The 17,329-nt window shown below is 37.1% G+C and overlaps 1 protein-coding gene across 2 annotated transcripts in view; it reads right to left on the bottom strand.

Annotated features, from left to right (window-relative positions):
• DTL (denticleless E3 ubiquitin protein ligase homolog) overlaps positions 1 to 17,329 on the bottom strand; it is a 67,343-nt gene that overhangs the window by 30,596 nt on the left and 19,418 nt on the right. Inside the window, exons 6-11 of one of the 2 annotated variants that reach the window (XM_005540773.5) lie at positions 10,522 to 10,587; positions 8,453 to 8,565; positions 6,557 to 6,630; positions 5,121 to 5,224; positions 4,737 to 4,841; positions 1,247 to 1,359 (exon numbers count right to left, since the gene is read on the bottom strand). In XM_005540773.5, the coding sequence (XP_005540830.1) occupies positions 1,247 to 1,359; positions 4,737 to 4,841; positions 5,121 to 5,224; positions 6,557 to 6,630; positions 8,453 to 8,565; positions 10,522 to 10,587 (575 nt within the window). The remainder of the gene's footprint in view (positions 1 to 1,246; positions 1,360 to 4,736; positions 4,842 to 5,120; positions 5,225 to 6,556; positions 6,631 to 8,452; positions 8,566 to 10,521; positions 10,588 to 17,329) is intronic. The other variant, XM_074035948.1, reaches the window with a different exon arrangement.

The raw sequence follows: 17,329 nt of genomic DNA, 5'->3' as shown, positions 1-17,329 counted from the left end.
ATAAAGAATGATACAACTTTCTCTTGAGAAGGGTTTGATACTATCAAAACTATGGGATCTATGAAATTTTAGACGTTATGACTTTAAAACCCAAAATATGTGAACTCTAATCATTCAATTCACCAATGTCAAAGACATTAATGAAGTTACAGGGAGATCTAGAAGATAACTAATTCTTAGTCATGGGTAAACAATGCGTTAATGATTGTTCTCTGAATTCCCAGAACATTTCCATAATTAATTATTCCTTCAAGAGACAGTTTTCAGTAATAAGTGCTACCTGTTGTGTAATATTTTTATTTTCTCCACTGGGCTTCAAATGGACAGCTTTAAATTTCTTAGCTTACAGTAGACACTTTAGAATTACTGTTATTAAAAAAAGTTAATTGAAAGATTATTGGTCAGGCGTGGTGGCTCACCCTGAAATCCCAGCACTTTGGGAGGCCGACTTGGGCAGATCATGAGGTCAGGAGATTGAGACCATCCTGGCTAACATGTTGAAACCCCATCTCTACTAAAACTACAGAAAAAATTAGCCGGGCATGGTGGCAGGCGCCTGTAGTCCCAGCTACTTGGGAGGCTGAGGTAGGAGAATGGCATGAACCTGGGAGGCGGAGCTTGCAGTGAGCCGAGATCATGCCACTGCACTCCTGTCTGGGTGACAGAGCGAGACTCCATCCCCCCCCAAAAAAAAAAAAAAAGATTATTAAATAATGCTATTAAATATATAAAAATCTGAGAAAGCAGCCATATCTACTTGTAGCCTGAAGATCAGCTACTTGTAACAAGAGAATAAAGATTAAATTAATCACACAAATAGTTTTGAGTTTCTGTTTTGTGCAAGGCTCCATGGGTGATTCAAACACAGGATCCTAAGGATCAAAATACTGTATTCTGAACGAGAGTTTGAAAACACAGGGCAGAAAGTCAGTACAGCATATTTTCCAGGATGCAGGAACAAAGTAGTTAAGGTTCTTACTACCCTCTGAATTCTCAATTCCTAATCATTTGTGAAACAGAGGATACAAATTGTCAATTTCTGACAAGCTATGGCCCTGAAAGTGTCATACATTCTGTAGCAGAGTAAGGTTTCAGCTATATTAAGAGCCAAGAGCAACCTTTACTAAATATCTGACGTAGGAATAGTAGAGTATGTGGTTACATTAAACTTACCTCATATTGGACAGAACAAATATTTGCAAGAATACTTCAGTCTAACATTTGTGGGTGAAGTTTAGCAGCTTACCTTCCATATGTAGGCAGCTTCATCACTTGAGCCACTGACTAAAAACTGGTCATCTGGACTAAGGCTGGATTTTACATAAAAGGTAGAGTTCTGGTGTCCATTGAAAATAGCCACTGCCAGAGGAAAAAAAACAAATTACTTGGCTCTTGTTATTTCTAGTGGTCAAATGGATATAGACAGCATATATATATTCTAGCAAGTTTTATCACTGTATTGCCTATTGAAGCAGATGGTCTAGCTATATCCATGAAATACAAGGGAACTGGACACTGGCAGAAAAACAAAACCCTAGAAAGAGGCTTTAGATTAGATCCAATCTCATGAACTCAGTCTGAATACTTGGTATGAAAATGGCGATATCAAGAGAAAAAAATTTGATGAAAACATTTCTTAAAAAAAGAATGCAGCCAATGTGCAACTGACAGTAAAACACCTTTATAAGACCCTCTCTCTCCAGCCCAGGGTAGGATTTCTTCCATTGCATAATATATTCATCTAATTTCCCCTTATACTTCAAGACTCTTGAGGATAAATTTTATGTCTTACTTTTTCTTCACTAGATTTTATAGTGCTTTGAACAGAGTAGATCCTCAAACATTTGTTCCATGAATAGGAAACAAACAAACAAACAAACAAAACAGTGAAAAGTATCATTTGAGTTCTGGTTAAAACTTACTACTAGCTTATCTGGGATGTGAGAATCATTTTAATCCAGCATTTTAAGTAGGCTGAATGGTGGAAGTAGCTAGTGGGGTAAACTATGTTCATATGCAAGGCACTAGATTAGGTTTAGCCTTCTCACTATCAGTGGCAAAAGGGCAGGTAACCCAATCTAGCATACGTTCTTGATAGGTTCTTCTATCCTAAGAAGGTCAAAACCTGAGGCCTCTGACATTAGAACACTACTAGGAAATACAAGAGAAAAATCTCAATGTTTGGAGAATTTAAGGATACCTTTAGGCAGGAAAAAACAATCACACTCCAGAGAGAAAAGTATTAGTAGGGGACTTAACAGCTTTCCATAAGTGCTTACAGGAATCTCTTCCATTTTCTAGAATAAAGCTGGAAAAGAACTTTGTATTTATAGCTTTTAAGGAAAAAGCTATGCAGGCATAGCAAATACTCCTCACATCAGATATTTTTACTGTGAAAGTGAGGCAGGATATGAATCAATTTGTATACACCTATTATCACTGCAAAATAAACAAGCTCCTTTATTCTGAACATTGTTTTAAAACTGTAATTTTTAATCTTCCTCAACTCTGAACTATGAATGGAAAACTCTAGCCTGAATTTCCCACTATACCTGTAAGGATTTATTGCCCTCTGCTGGTCTAAGAAAGGCTGGTATGATATGCACTGTAAATGTTTAAACCTTGCTAAAAATCCTCCTAAAATGCATATTGGCTTTAATGAGCTCAATTTAATCTTGCAAAGTCATCCTCATGAACATCACTTAATATAACACCATAAATACAAAGCATGGTAGATCAAGTATCAAATCCAAGATCCTTTCAGAAGTTTTGAAAAGGACAAGTAATTACAAGATGTTATACACACACACACACACAGAGTTGTCATTCAATTTTTTTTTTTTTTTTTTAAGACAGGGTCTTACTCTGTCACCCAGGCTGGAGTGCAGTGGCAAGATCATGGCTCACTGAAGACTCAAACCTCCCAGGATCAAACCTCCTCCTACCTCAGCCTTCCGAGTAGCAGGACTATAGGTACATGCCACCACATTCAGCTAATTTTTTGCATCTTTGTCAAGATGGGGTTTTGCCATATTGCCATATTGCCCAGGCTGGTCTTGAACTCCTGGGGTCAAGCGATCCGCCAGCCTCAGCTTGGGTTTATAGGTATGAGCCACCATGGCCAGCTGTCATTCAATTTTTAAGGAACAAATTGATCTATTAATCTATTTACCTATCTATCCATCTGAGCAAATGAAATTAAATAGAAGCACACAAAAGGTTTACTAAATCATTAGCGAAGTGTTTGACGGCAGGACACTAAACTCAAGGCCCTTTTCAGTGCCACACTGCAGCAAAAATTATATAGAAAGAGCTCTTGTACATCTGATAATATAATCAGGATTAGGTTTTATCTTTCAAGGAAAGATTTTTGATTAACTAAATTAGCAGTTCTCCAAGCTCAGATTCCATTAAGGAAAGCAGCAAAAGAAACACCTCTTCCCTTTTCTAAACATTATTGCTCTTGCTTAGAGAAAATCAGACCCAGTGCAAAGCATCAGAAATGCCGACTATGATACTGCCACCAATACTAAAGTCCTAATAAGATTGCTTGGAGTGACCTTTGGAAACTTCTTTAAGATCTCAGCTAAAATGACAAGTTCTGGACCGGCACGGTGGCTCACACCTGTAATCTCAGCACTTTGGGAGGCTGAGGTGGGCGGATCACGAAGTCAGGAGTTCGAGACCCGCCTGACCAACAAGGTGAAACTCCGCCTTTACTAGAAATACAAAAATTAGCCAGGCGTGGTGGCGGGCACCTGTAATCCCAGTTACTTGGGAGGCTGAGGCAGGAGAATTGCTTGAACCTAGGAGGCAGAGGTTGCAGTGAGCTGAGATCGAACCACTGCACTCCAGCCAGGGCAACAGAGAGCAAAACTCCATCTCAAAAAAATAAAAAATAAAAGATTAAAAAAAAGTAAATAAAATGACAAGTTCTGTACTTGAGGTTTCTTGTTTATCAAACCATTTCACTTTAGTGGAAGCTGGGTAACTCTGAGGATTGGTTATGGAATTCAAAGTGTTTCTGAAAGATCTATAGATGAGGAATAACCAGGCTACTAAGATGTAGCTTAAGAAATTGATGTTCTTAAAAATAACGTAACCCAAATAACTCTCTTAAAGCATGCCTGAGGCTGGTGATTTGGAAGAGGGAGGGGAGAAGATTAAAAAAAGAGGAAAGCATGCTTGAGAAACTTGGGTTTTCTTTTTAAAACTATCATTTATTAGTTGTAAGTATCAGATTCTATTTTTATAGTTTTGAGGGAAAAAAAAAGGCGAGGCTGGGGAAAACATCTAGAAATAAAAGGGCCTCTCTTTAACATTAAGGAGAAGGCTGAGATAGGCTAAAACTATTTTGGGGGTCTGAGAAATTCAGTCCCCTAATTTTAACCAGCAGCCCCTAAAGAGGACAAAAGCTGAGCAGAAGCGCTTTGTCTACTCCACAGCTTATTAAATCAAAAATTGAGAGAATTCTAAATATAGGCCAAACGGTATAATTTCAGGAGATATTTTCTATTAAAATAAAATTAAGTCACCATGTAAAGCACAATTCCGCTTACTTATGAAATCACAAGGAATGTACACTTATGAAATTATCACCGGATGTAATCAAAGATGTCAAAGTCCTCATATGGCTTAACAAGTTCAGTTTAGAAGAAAACCCATTGAATTATCATTACCAAAAAAAAGCCCATAATGGTTTCCTGGTAAGAGAATTTGAATGACTAATGTCTTACCTGGAGAAGTCTTCAACCCAGTCATATTGAACATGTAGATGTTATCGTCTGTGCAATTAGCAAATAAAGTAGAGCCAGTGGAATCCAAAATCAGACTTGAATATCCTGGAAAAAGTAAACTTAAGTTAGCATGTCCTGATGATGGTGAGTAGATGTGAGGTAGAGACAAAACGTACAGACAAAAATAGATCGTTCCTTAAGAAGAATCATCAGAATTCTTTGTCCCCAAAATATACACAAACCAAAAACATTCTTCTGAGTTTTTATCTTTTGAACTTCACATATTAGAATTTTTCATATCAATGTTACTGGAAACTAGCCTAATGTTTGTTTGTTTTTAACAAAAACTCATATCTCCCCCAAAAGACCTATACAAAGGCTTACCAAGTTTTCGAGTGCTGCTACCTGGGTACAGGAAAGACTTGGATGCTATAGGTTCTTGTCGATAAGCAGTATAATTCTTACGTAAATCCCATACTTTGATTATCCTAAAAACCAAGGCAAATAAATATTTTGTAGACCTTCTTCCAACCCCAAACAACTTCAATTACACTAAATGTGAAATGACTTTTAATCTAACTCTTCTGTCACATTAGCTAGGTACAGTGAGGATACTTAATTGGGAAACAAATCAAACTATCTTACACTGTTGTCTCCAATACCAGGCTTATAATTCTGACAGAACGGAAACAGATGTGATTTGACCCAGTGATGGGTTACTGGAGTTTACTCTAAGGGAACGGAAAAGGAAGATGAAGGTTGAGTGCCGATAGTAATTGTTCCATTGTTTTTAGAAAAAACACTTCCTAAGCCTTAATATTCTGCATATATCCTTTGATATCATAAGTAGTAAGTTCTGTCCCTGTGGTTACATCTCCGTACATAACTCCTTAAATAATCTAAACAAATTGTTCCATGAAATAAAGTATTTTTTCATTTCATCTACTGAGATAATTGTCTTAACCCTCTACTTCTAGCATGAAGGCAACTTGAAAACACAGACCTGATATGAAATGACAGTATTCTTGGAAACAAACAGAGCAAGCTTTCACAGTCATTCACAAGCAGAACTAATAACTTTTAGATAATCCTTCATCCCTGCCTGATAATTTGGTTCAGAGGGTTTTAGTGCCCAGAGGACACAATGGAAATCCTAGTTTGGTAAGCCATCATATTTTAAATTAAAAATTTTAAGGGAAGGATGCCTTGAGAGATATAATAGGAAGGAAGCTTAAAAAGAGAGTCTCCATTTGCAAAGATTTTATATTCTACAAAGCAACCAACAAGCATCACAGAGCAGACTTATTTGGAAGCCAAGAATTCAGACTAATCATGGATGATAGGTATGTGAAAGTCATTAGACCTTACTATCATCAATCTAGTTAGATTACTCCCAGAAATGTTAATTACATCCCCAGAATCAGATTTCTTCTTTTAGGATATTCTTAAACCTGAAAAAGATAAAACCCGAAGTAACAGAAATTTTACTCTTCAAAATGAGAATTAGTGACTAAATTATATTGCATAAGGCAAGCAAGCTACCCAGCCAGCTTTTCTAAGATAGCAACAGCAGCTACCACTGCTCTTACGTGCTAGACAATGTGCTAAGCGTGACACATATATTCTTTCATTTAATTATCCTTCAAGAGTCCTTCAACTAGGTATTTTCCAATGTGATCTACAGTTCCTTTTCTCATTTGGGGTACTTGCTGTGTTGACAGTTGAAAGCACACACATTCAATTATAATGAGACTATGTGACTGTACCATCACAGCTCAAAAAAAAGATCTCGTTGGAAGAAATAAGAAATAGACTCTTACCCATCCACAGCTCCTGCTGAGACTAATGTATTCTCGTCTTGAAAGAGGACCACAGTAACACTTTGCTGGAAATCCTGATAGCACAAGAAAAGAAAAAGAAGATTCTATCTTGAGCATCATAATCTTTACCATCAAGAGAACGAGGTGCTAAAAAACGACTTTTCTCCCCAGACTGACTTAGATGAAGTCTTCTCTAATGAGCTCAATCAGATATATATGCTGACCAAGAGGTAATTTTAGCAAGGATCATTAAGTTTTAGTATATAATACTTCAACTTGTACTCAAGAAACAAACTGGTGACTAAAAGATTTTGCTTATCTGAGCCTACTGCATCTAGTTAGACTCAGCCCTACTAATACGCTGTGTGTATCCTTAGGAAACTTACTTAACTTTCTTGTGCTGGTTTAACCTCTAAAATGTTGCTCTACCTAGATCATCATACAGGAGTATCAAAAGAATTATGAATAAAAGATTATTACATGTTCTCTGAAAAAGAGGCCCAGTGGAGTCTTACCTCCTAATTGCTATTACCTAACAAGTTATCTTGGCTCAGAACCCGTTTAAATGTCTGAAATGTTACTCATTTTAACTTCATACGGCCTCCACTATCTGCCTCCATTCATGCTTGTGTCCTGTTCATGGTGTATAGTTTTAAGTCTTAATGTCTTAGCAGTCATACTTCCCCCAAAATATTAACTTGTACCCTACATACCACGAATATGAAAAAAAATTAAAGTGAGAAAAAGGGCAATTTTTTTTAAAGAAAAAGGATATATTACGGGCATTGTTTGAGCTCTGACTGTAAGTTATTAGAGTGGTACTATGTTCTACCCATGTGTTTCTCAATATATTTGATAATATTTTGTCAAATGCTTAAAAATAAGCTGGCCAGGTGTGGTGGCTCACACCTGTAATCCCAGCACTTTGGGAGGCTGAGGTGGGTGGATCACGAAGTCAGGATATCGAGACCATCCTGGCTGACACGGTGAAACCCCCTCTCTACTAAAAATACAAAAAATTAGCCAGGCATGGTGGCGGGTGCCTGTAGTCCCAGCTACTCAGGAGGCTGAGGCAGGAGAATGGCGTGAACCCAGGAGGCGGAGCTTGCAGGGAGCCAAGATCGCGCCACTGCACTCCAGCCTGGGTGACAAAGCGAGACTGTCTCAAAAACAAAGAACAAAGAAACAAAAAACAAAAAACGTATCTCTCTGTAGTTTGTATTACGAAAACAACAGGTATTTTTCCCCATAGAAGACTGCATCACAGTACTTAATATGCTTCCTCAAGCTACTCCTCCCCGACTTTTCCTAATGAATTCCACTATACTATAGGGGTGTGTGTGTGTGTGTGTGTGTGTGTGTGTGTGTGTGTAGAGAGATTTTTAGGGATGAGACTCAGTAAGGTGAATTTTTAACATGTGCCTCAGGCAACTCTGATGTACATAGTATTTGAGGTGATGGCTATCTCAATTACCCTGATTTGATCATTATACATAGTGTGCCCCCCCAAAATATGTACAATTATGTTATTAATTTTTAAAAATGTAGATATTGAAATTTAAAAAAAAAATCATCACTTGAAAGCTTAATGGCATGAGACAACATGATCTTATGTTTAATTCAATCTAATTATTTAAAACCAAAATAAATTTAAAGATATTTATCAACAAGCCTACGTATAATTTAATTCCATCAGTAATATAGGTAAATGTAATTATAATTCAGAAGAACTAAAAATTAGAATTTGAGAACCACAAATGTAGGCACTGAATAAGCAATAAACCATTGATATCAAATGAAAATCATGAAGATTCTCATTCACTTAATCAATAGCCTCCCATTTATTCTATCCTATAGATAAGATCTGCACACATGTATACATCTGTAAAACCTTACCACAGAAGGAGCAAGTCCTTTTGAATTCTGTTTCTTCTTGGGTTTTGAAGGGGTTTGCTTGTCTGAGGTGTTGTGAGCTCCACTGATTTGATTCACTTGCCTATAAAACCCATCTGAAAGATATTCCAAGGAAATTTAGGTTTCAGGATTCTTACATGCTGAGTACAACATGTGTACATAAAACTTCAATATTAAGTAATTTTTGACCAAATTGGTGAAATTAGAAGCCAGCAGAGCCAGCTACACTACATCTCCTGTGGTGAGACTATAATGTATAAAAAGGGAGAGATGTTTTAACAGCTTTAATAATTGCCAAAACTTGGAAACAACCAAGACTCCATCTCCAAAAAAACAAAAACAAAGATGTCCTTCAGTGGGTGAATGTATAAACTGTGGTTCATCCAGACAATGGAATATTATTCAGCACTAAAAATAAATGAGCTTGATAAAGCCATAAAATGACATGGAGGAAATGTGACTAGGGGAAGTAATAAGATCAGCGGTTGCCAGGGCTTAGAGGGAGGTAGGGATGAATAATTGGAGCACAGAAGAATTCTAGAGTAGTGAAACTATTTTGTATGATGCTACAATGGTGGACGCGTGTCATTACACATTTGTCAATATCCACAGAATGTGTAATACTAAGACTATATAACACTAATGTAAATTATAAACTCTGGGTGACAGCATGTGTTGATATAGGTTCACTGATTATATAACAAATGTACCACTCAGGCATAGGATGTTGTCAGTGGGGAAGCCTGTGTGTGGGCAGGACAGGGGCTATATGGGAACTCTCTATACTTTCTGCTCAGTTTTGCTGTGAACCTAAAACTGTTCTACAAAATAAGGTTTATTAAAATTTTTCAAAATAATTTTATTATCTATTTCAAAATAGCTAGAAGAATGGGAGGCCAAGGCAGGCAGACTGCCTGAGGTCAGGAGTTCCAGACCAGTCTGGCCACATGGTGAAATCCTGTCTCTACTAAAAATACAAAAACTAGCAGGGCGTGGTGGCATGCACCTGTAATCCCAGCTACTCGAGAGGCTGAGATAGGAGAATTACTTGAACCCAGGAGGTGGAGGTTGCAGTGAGGTGAGATCACGCCACTGCACTCCAGCCTGGGTGACAGAGTGAGACTCCATCTCCAAAAAAACAAAAAAAAAAAAACTAGAAGAGAAGAAATGTAATGTTTCCAACAAACACAAAGAAAAATGTTTGAGGTGATGGATTTCCCAATTACCCTGATTTGATCATTTCATGTTCTATATATGTATCAAGATATCACATATACCCCCCAAAATATGTACAACTATGTTATCAATTTTTCAAAATGCAGAAACTAAATTTTTAATAAATTAACTAAACGTGAACAGTGAGATAATCATCATTGTCTGCTTAATGGCATCACGAGACAACCGTGAGTTTATGTTTGAATTCAATCTAATTCTTTAAAATCAGGCCGGGCATGGTGGTTCACACCTGTAATTTCAGCACCTTGGGAGGCCGGGGTGGGCAGATCACTTGAGGTCAGGAATTTGAGACCAGCCTGGCCAACATAGTGAAACCCCATCTCTATTAAAAAAAAAAACAAAAATTAGCCAGGCATGGTGGCAGGTGCCTGTAATCCCAGCTACTCAGGAGGCTGAGCTAGAGGAATTGCTAGAACCCAGCAGGTGGAGAGTGCAGTGAGCCAAGTTCATGCCACTGCACTCTAGCCTGGGCAACGGAGACTCCATCTAAAAAAAAATAATAAAATAAAATAAAAAAATAAAAATTCTTGAAAACCAAAATAAATTTAAAGACATTTACCAGTGAGGCTGCGTATTAATATTTTTAAGTCCATCAATAATGTGGGTAAATAGCATTATAATTCAGAAGACAATATGAGATAAATACGTGAGTGTAATACTTGTAACAATGACAAAGATCCTGAGATCTGGAACAGTGAGCAGAAATGGGGAATTATGAGTACACGCCCTCTGGTGGTAATCAGATGAAATCACTAACTCTTTCACTCAAAATTAAGTACAGGGTAATCCCAAATCTCTCAGAATTAAAATCTAACCTTTTTTGTTGCACCTGGTATCCCAGACCATAATGTTGCCATCTCTTCCACCTGTACAGAATACAGCTGTGCGGGAAATAAACAGATTATTGAGAGGTTAACAAAACCAGTAAATGACACATATATTTCAATTTAAATTTCCTAGACTATTATGTGCTAGGTACTGTATCTGGCACTGGAGTCAAACATTTAAAAATATATAGCTCAATAACAAATAGGAAAAAGGATTACGAGGAGCTTGAGATACTAATGTTGAACCAAAACTTTACAGAATCACCCCTCTGTAAATTTTTTAAAACCCATATAAAATATATAGTGGTTATAGTAAGAATGACAAGCAACAGTCAAAATACGGAGTGCTTATTATTCTAAATGTTAGCTACTATTCCACATGTTTTATACAAATTATCTCAATCCTTGCTATCAACCTTATTAGGTAGGTACCCAAGAGAGGCACAGAGAGGGTAAATAACTTGTAAAGGTATTCCTGGCAGTATGAATCAGCTTACACTCCAAACCTCTAAACTGTATTGGCTCAGTATAAAAATATGGACCAGATCCGTATGAAGTTTGTGAAAGAGGCTGCCTCTGGGATGCAGTGGGATTGGAGAAGGCACTATAGGAGAACTTCAATTTATCTGTAATGTTTTATTCTTTAAAAGTAAGCCAAAAAACCCCCTGCCTCCTGTGTGAAAGAGTGAGCACTTAAAACTAATCCACTTACATTAGTTGTAAATGGGATAAAACACAAAAACAACTATCTGAGGGCTCTGTGGAAACTGAATGAAAACATGCAATTTTGCTAACTGATATACATAATAGTTTACATATTTATGGGGTATATGTGATATTTTGATATCTGCCTGGAATGTGTTATGATCAAGTCAGGGTATCTGGTATCCATCACCTTGAGTATTCATCATTTCTATGTGCTGGGAACATTTCAATTCGTCTCTTCTAGCTGCTTGAAATATACAATATTTTGTAAGGTGACAACAGTCAGGTATCGAACAATGGAACTTATACCTTCTATCTAACTTTATGCTTGTATCCATCAAGCAATCTTTCTTCATTCCACCCTCACACCCACTCACTTTCCAGCCTCTGGTTATCTATCATTTTATTCTCTACCTCCATGAGATTGTTTTAGCACCCACATATAAGTGAGAACATGTGAAATTTATCTTTTGTGCCTGTCTTGTTTAACATAATGTTGATGTGAATGACATTTCATTCTTTCTTATGGCCAAATAGTATTCAATTGTGTATATACTACAATTTTTAAAAACTCTTATTTGTTCGTTAATAGACAGATTGATTCCATATCTTGGTTATTGTGAATAGTGTTGCAATAATGTGACTGCAGTTATCCCTTTGATACACTGTTTCCTTTTGGCTCTATACCCAATAATGAGACTGCTAGATCAATAGTAATTCTATTTTTTTTTTTTTTTGAGAAATCTTACTGTTTTCCATAGTGGCTGTACTAATTTACATTCCCATCAACAGTGTACAAGAGTTCTCTTTTCTCCACATCCTTGCCAGCATGTTTTGTTTAATAATAGCCATTCTAACTGGGTTAAGATGATATCTCACTGTGGTTATTAGTCATGTTGAGCAGTTTTTCATATACCTGCTGACCGTTTGTATGTCCTCTTTCATGAAATGTCTATTCATGTTCTTTGCCTACTTTTTTTTTTTTTTTTAGACAGGATCTCACTGTCACTTAGGCTGGAGTGGTGTAATCACCGCTCAGGGCTCAGGTGATCCTCTCATCTCAGTCCCACCAAATAGCTGGGACTACAGTAGGGCACCACCATGCCCAGCTAATTTTTTTGTTTTTCTTTGCAGAGCCAGAGTTTTGCCACATTGCCCAGTCTGTGTTTGCCTACTTTTTAATTGTTTTTTCTACTGTTGAATTGTTCGAGTTCCTTGTATAGATTCTACATATTATTCCCTTATTAGATGAATAGTTTGCAAATACTTCCCATTCAAAAGGTTTTGGCATGCAGAAGCTTTTTAGTTTAGTATAGTCTAGTTTATTTATTTGTTCTTATTGTCTGTGCTTTTGAGTTCTTGGCCATAAAATTTTTGCCTAAACCAATATCCTGAAGTGCTTTCCCTAAATTTTCTTCTAGTTTTGTTTCAGGTCTTACATTTAAGTCTTTATAATCCATCTTGATTTTTTATTTTTATTTTCTTTGAGACTGAGTCCCACTGTGTCAACCAGGGTGGAATGCAGTGGTGCTATCTTGGCTCATTGCAATCTCTGCCTCCTGTGCTCAAGCGATTCTTAAGCCTCAGCCTTCCAAGGAGCTGGGACTACAGGTGCGCCCACCACGCCAAGCTAATTTTTTGTATTTTAGTAGAGGTGGGGTTTTGCCATGTTGCCCAGGCTGGTCTTGAACTCCTGAGCTCAGGCAATCATCTGCCTTGGCCTCCCAAAGTGCTAGGATTACAGGCATGAGCCACCATGCCCAGCCTATCTTGATTTTCTTTAATATAGTGAGACAGGGGTACAGTTTCATTCTTCTGCATATGGATACTCACTTTTCCCAGCACCATTTATTGTATGTTCTTGGTACCTTTATTGAAAAATCAGTTGGCTGCAAATATATGGATTTATTTCTGAATTCTCTTCTGTTCCATTGGTCTGTGTGTCTGTTTTTATGCCAATGCCATGCTGTTTTAGCTATATTAGCTTTATTCTTTTTGCTTAGGATTGCTTTGGCATTTGGGTTCTTTTTGGCTCCACATAAATTTTAAGATTGTTTTTTCTACTTCTGTGAAAAATGATGTTGGTATTTTGATAGGGATTGCACTGAATCTGTAGATTGCTTTGGGCAGTATGCCCATGGGAAAATAATTTTTCCCATCCATGAGCATGAGGTCTCTTTCCATTTGTCTCCTCTTCAATTTCTTTGATCAGTGTTTTATAGTCTTCCTTGTAGAGATCTTTCACCTCTTTGGCTACATTTATTCCTAGGTGTTTTATTTTTTGTAGCTATTGTAAATGAGATTGCCTTCCTGATTTCTCTCAGCTAATTCATTATCAATGTATAGAAATGCTATTGATTTTTGTATGTTGATTTTGTATCCTGCAACTTTTAATGAATTTATTAGATCTGAGGTTTTTTTTTTTTTTTTTTTTTTTTGGTAGAGTCTGGTCCTGAACTTTTCTTTGCTGGAAGACTTATTATTGCTTTGATCTTGTTATTATTGATTTGTTCAGGTTTCCTATTTCTTTCTGATTCAGTCTTGGTAGGTTGTGTCTTGTAATCTATCCATTTCCTCTAGGTTTTCTAGTTAGTGTATAGTTGTACACAATAGTTTCTGATGATCTTTTGTATTTCTGTGGTATCAGTTGTAATGTTTCCTTTTTCAGTTCTGATTTTATTTAGACCATCTTTCTTTTTTTCTTGGTTAGTCTAGCAAGTACTTTATTGATTTTATCTTTTCCAAAAACCAACCTTTTGTTTTTCTGACCCTTTTTCTTGCTTTTTAAGTCTTTATTTTATTTAGTTCTGCTCTGCTATTTATTATTTCCCTCTGTTAATCCAGGGTTTGGTTTGTTCTTGCTTTTCTTGTTCCCTGAGGTACACCATTAGATTCTTTTAAAGTCTTTCTACTTTTTTGATATAGATGCTTATTGCTATAAACTTTCCTCTTAGCACTGCTTTTATTGCATCCCATGGGTTTTGGTATGTTGGGTTTCAATTTTCATTTGTTTCAAGAATTGTAAAAATTTCCTTCTTAATTTCTTCCTTGACCCAAGTCATTCATACCATACTGCTTAATTTCCATGTATTTATAGTTTCCAAACTTCCTTTTGTTGTTGATTTCTAGTTTTATTCCATTGTGGTCTCAGAAGATACCTAATATTATTTCAGTTTTTAAAAATGTGTTGAGACTTGTTTTGTGTCTTAACATGTGGTCTATCTTGGAGAATATTGTTTGTTGATGAGAAGAATATGTGTTCTGTAGCTGTTGGATGAAATGTTCTGTAAATATCTATTAGGTCCATTTGGTCTAATGTGCAGTTTAAATTTTAAAAATGTGTTGAGACTTGTTTTGTGTCTTAACATGTGGTCTATCTTGGAGAATATTGTTTGTTGATGAGAAGAATATGTGTTCTGTAGCTGTTGGATGAAATGTTCTGTAAATATCTATTAGGTCCATTTGGTCTAATGTGCAGTTTAAATCCAATTTTCTGTCTAGATATCTGTCTAATGCTAAGTGGGGTGTTGAAGTCCTCAACTGCTATTGCACTGGAGTCTCTCTCTCCCTTTAAATCTAATAATATTGGCTTTATATATCTGTGTGCTCCAGTGTTAGGTATATACATGTTTAGAATAGATATATCCTTTGGCTGAATTGATTTATCATCATTGAATAACCTTCATTTCTTCTTACTGCTTTTGACATAAAGTCTGTTTTATCTGATGTAAGTATAGCTATTCTTGCTTGCTTTTGGTTTCCATTTGCATGTAATATCTTTTTACATTCCTTTATTTTCAGTTTATATGTGTCTTCACAGGTGAGATGCATTTCTTGTAGGCAGTACATAATTAAGTCATGTTTGTCTATTTGCCCAGTCTGTATCTTTTAAATGGAAAGTTTAACATGTTTACATTCAATATTATTCATATGTGAAGGCTTATTCTTAACTTTATTGATTGACTTCTGGTTGTTTTGTATATCCTTTGTTCCTTCCTTTCTCTGGTACTTTTTATCATTGTGGTTTCATGGTATTCTATAGTGGTAACATTTCAGTCTTTCCTCTCTCTTGTGTGTCTGCTTACCAGTGGTTTTTGTATTTTCATAATAGTAGATATTGTTCTTCACTTCCTGGTATAAGACTCCTTTAAGTAATTTTTGTATGGCCCATCTATGGTGATTAACTTCCTCAGTTTTTGTTTGTTTGGGAAAGACTTTATTTCTCTTTTATTTATGAAGGATAATTTAACTGGGTGTAGTATTCTTGGGTGGCAGGGTTTTTTGTTTGTTTGTTTTTGTTTTTTTCTTTAAGCATGTTGAATATATCATCTCATCCTCTCCTGGACTGTAAGATTTCTGCTGTGAAATCTGCTGTTAGGTCTGGTGGGGTTTCTTTTATAGGTGACTAGATGTTTTTTCTTTGCTTTTAGAATTTTTCACTTTGTCTTTGACTTTTGACAGTTTGACTACAATGTGACATGGAAAAAAACCTTTTTGAATTATATACTTGTCGGGATCTTGGAGCCTCCTGTATGTGGATATATAAATCTCTTGCTAGACTTGGGAAGTTTTCACCTATTATTTTGTTAAATAGGTTTTCTAACTCTTTCATTTTATCTTTGTCTTCTGGGACACTGAAAATTCATATATTTGGCCACTTTATAGTGTCCCATATGCCATGAAAGCTTTAGTCATTCATCTTTATTATTTTTTCTCTATTTTTGTCTGACTAGGTTATTTTAAAAGATCTTCAATACTTCTTCAAGTTCTGGGATTCTTCTGCTTGATCTAGTGCATTGTTGAAGCTTTCAAAGGTATTTTGTATTTCATTCAATGAATTCTGTAGTTCCAGAATTTAGCTCTATTTTATAATACCTATCTCTTTGGTAGATTCTTCATTTCCTTAATTATTTTTCTGTTTCTTTGTATTGTCTTTCAGAATTCTCTTGTATCTCACTGAGCTTCCTTAGTGTCAATATTCTGGATCATTTTTCCAGGATTTTGTGAATTCCTTTTTGATTGGGATTTGTTGCTGAAGAATTACTGTGTTCCTTTGGATGTGTCACATATCCTTGCTTTTCAATTTCTCTGTGTTTTTATGTTTATACTTGTGCACCTGGTGTAATAGTTGCTTCTTCCAATTTTTTGAATTTGGTTTGTAGTGGAGAACATTTTCCTGAAGATGTATCTATGGTGATGGTTGGAAAGGATACTTGGCTTTGGTTCTGGATGCATGCAGTAGCATAGTCTCTACCATTCCTTTTGGCCATAAATAGAGTCAGTGGTATCTGTGGTTTCATTGGTAGATTAGAGTGTGGTTGTTAGTGCAGACTGGTTAAGTTTTGCCAGAAACTGAAATACCAGGTAGGCCAGTCTTCAGGCCTCAGTGGTGGCAGCAGTGGTCTGAGCCTGCTTGTCCTTTGGCTCCAAGGCAGCATACACTGGCACTGGTGTTAATGGATCCAGGCAGGTAGATTCTTGGGCCTTCAGATGGCTTACTCAGGTATTGGAAATGGCAGCAGTGGGCCAGGTAGGTGGGCAAGTTCTTGAGCCCCTGGGCAGCAGGTGTGGAGTGATGTGGGTGATGACAGTAGCAGTGATGGAAAAATCCCCTGGAACCCAAGTGTTCCATACTAGTGCTGGCAGTGGCTGTGACAGGTTGGGCAGGCCAGTCCCCAGACCTGCAGGTTGCACGTACAGGTTGATGCCAGCTGTGGTGGTAGCAGCAGATTGAGTAGGCCCAACTTCAGACTCTAAGAGGAGTGCTCAGGCACCACTGGTGATGAACTGAACTGGGCAATCCTCAGGCTTCCCATATAGTGTGCTTGGGTAGTGGCGGGTATGAAGCTAGGCTGGGTAGAACTGCCCTCGGTGACCCTGGTGGTGCCTGCAGGTGCTGGCTATGGAAGGCAGGGGTGGGGTGATCCCCAGGCTTCCGGTGGAATGCTCAAGTAAAGGGCAGCAGCAGCTATGCTGCAGTACTGACATGGAGAGTGGGGTTGCTTTCCCTGGGAGTATCCATAGGCAGGCAGTAAAGGGACTGGGCTTCGCTTACACCTCTGCCCTGCGGCAGCTCAGAGTGGTGGTGGTT

The sequence above is a fragment of the Macaca fascicularis genome, chromosome 1 (genome assembly GCF_037993035.2).
Source record: "Macaca fascicularis isolate 582-1 chromosome 1, T2T-MFA8v1.1".
NCBI lineage: Eukaryota > Metazoa > Chordata > Mammalia > Primates > Cercopithecidae > Macaca > Macaca fascicularis.
This window is presented reverse-complemented; position numbering and strand designations above follow the sequence as displayed.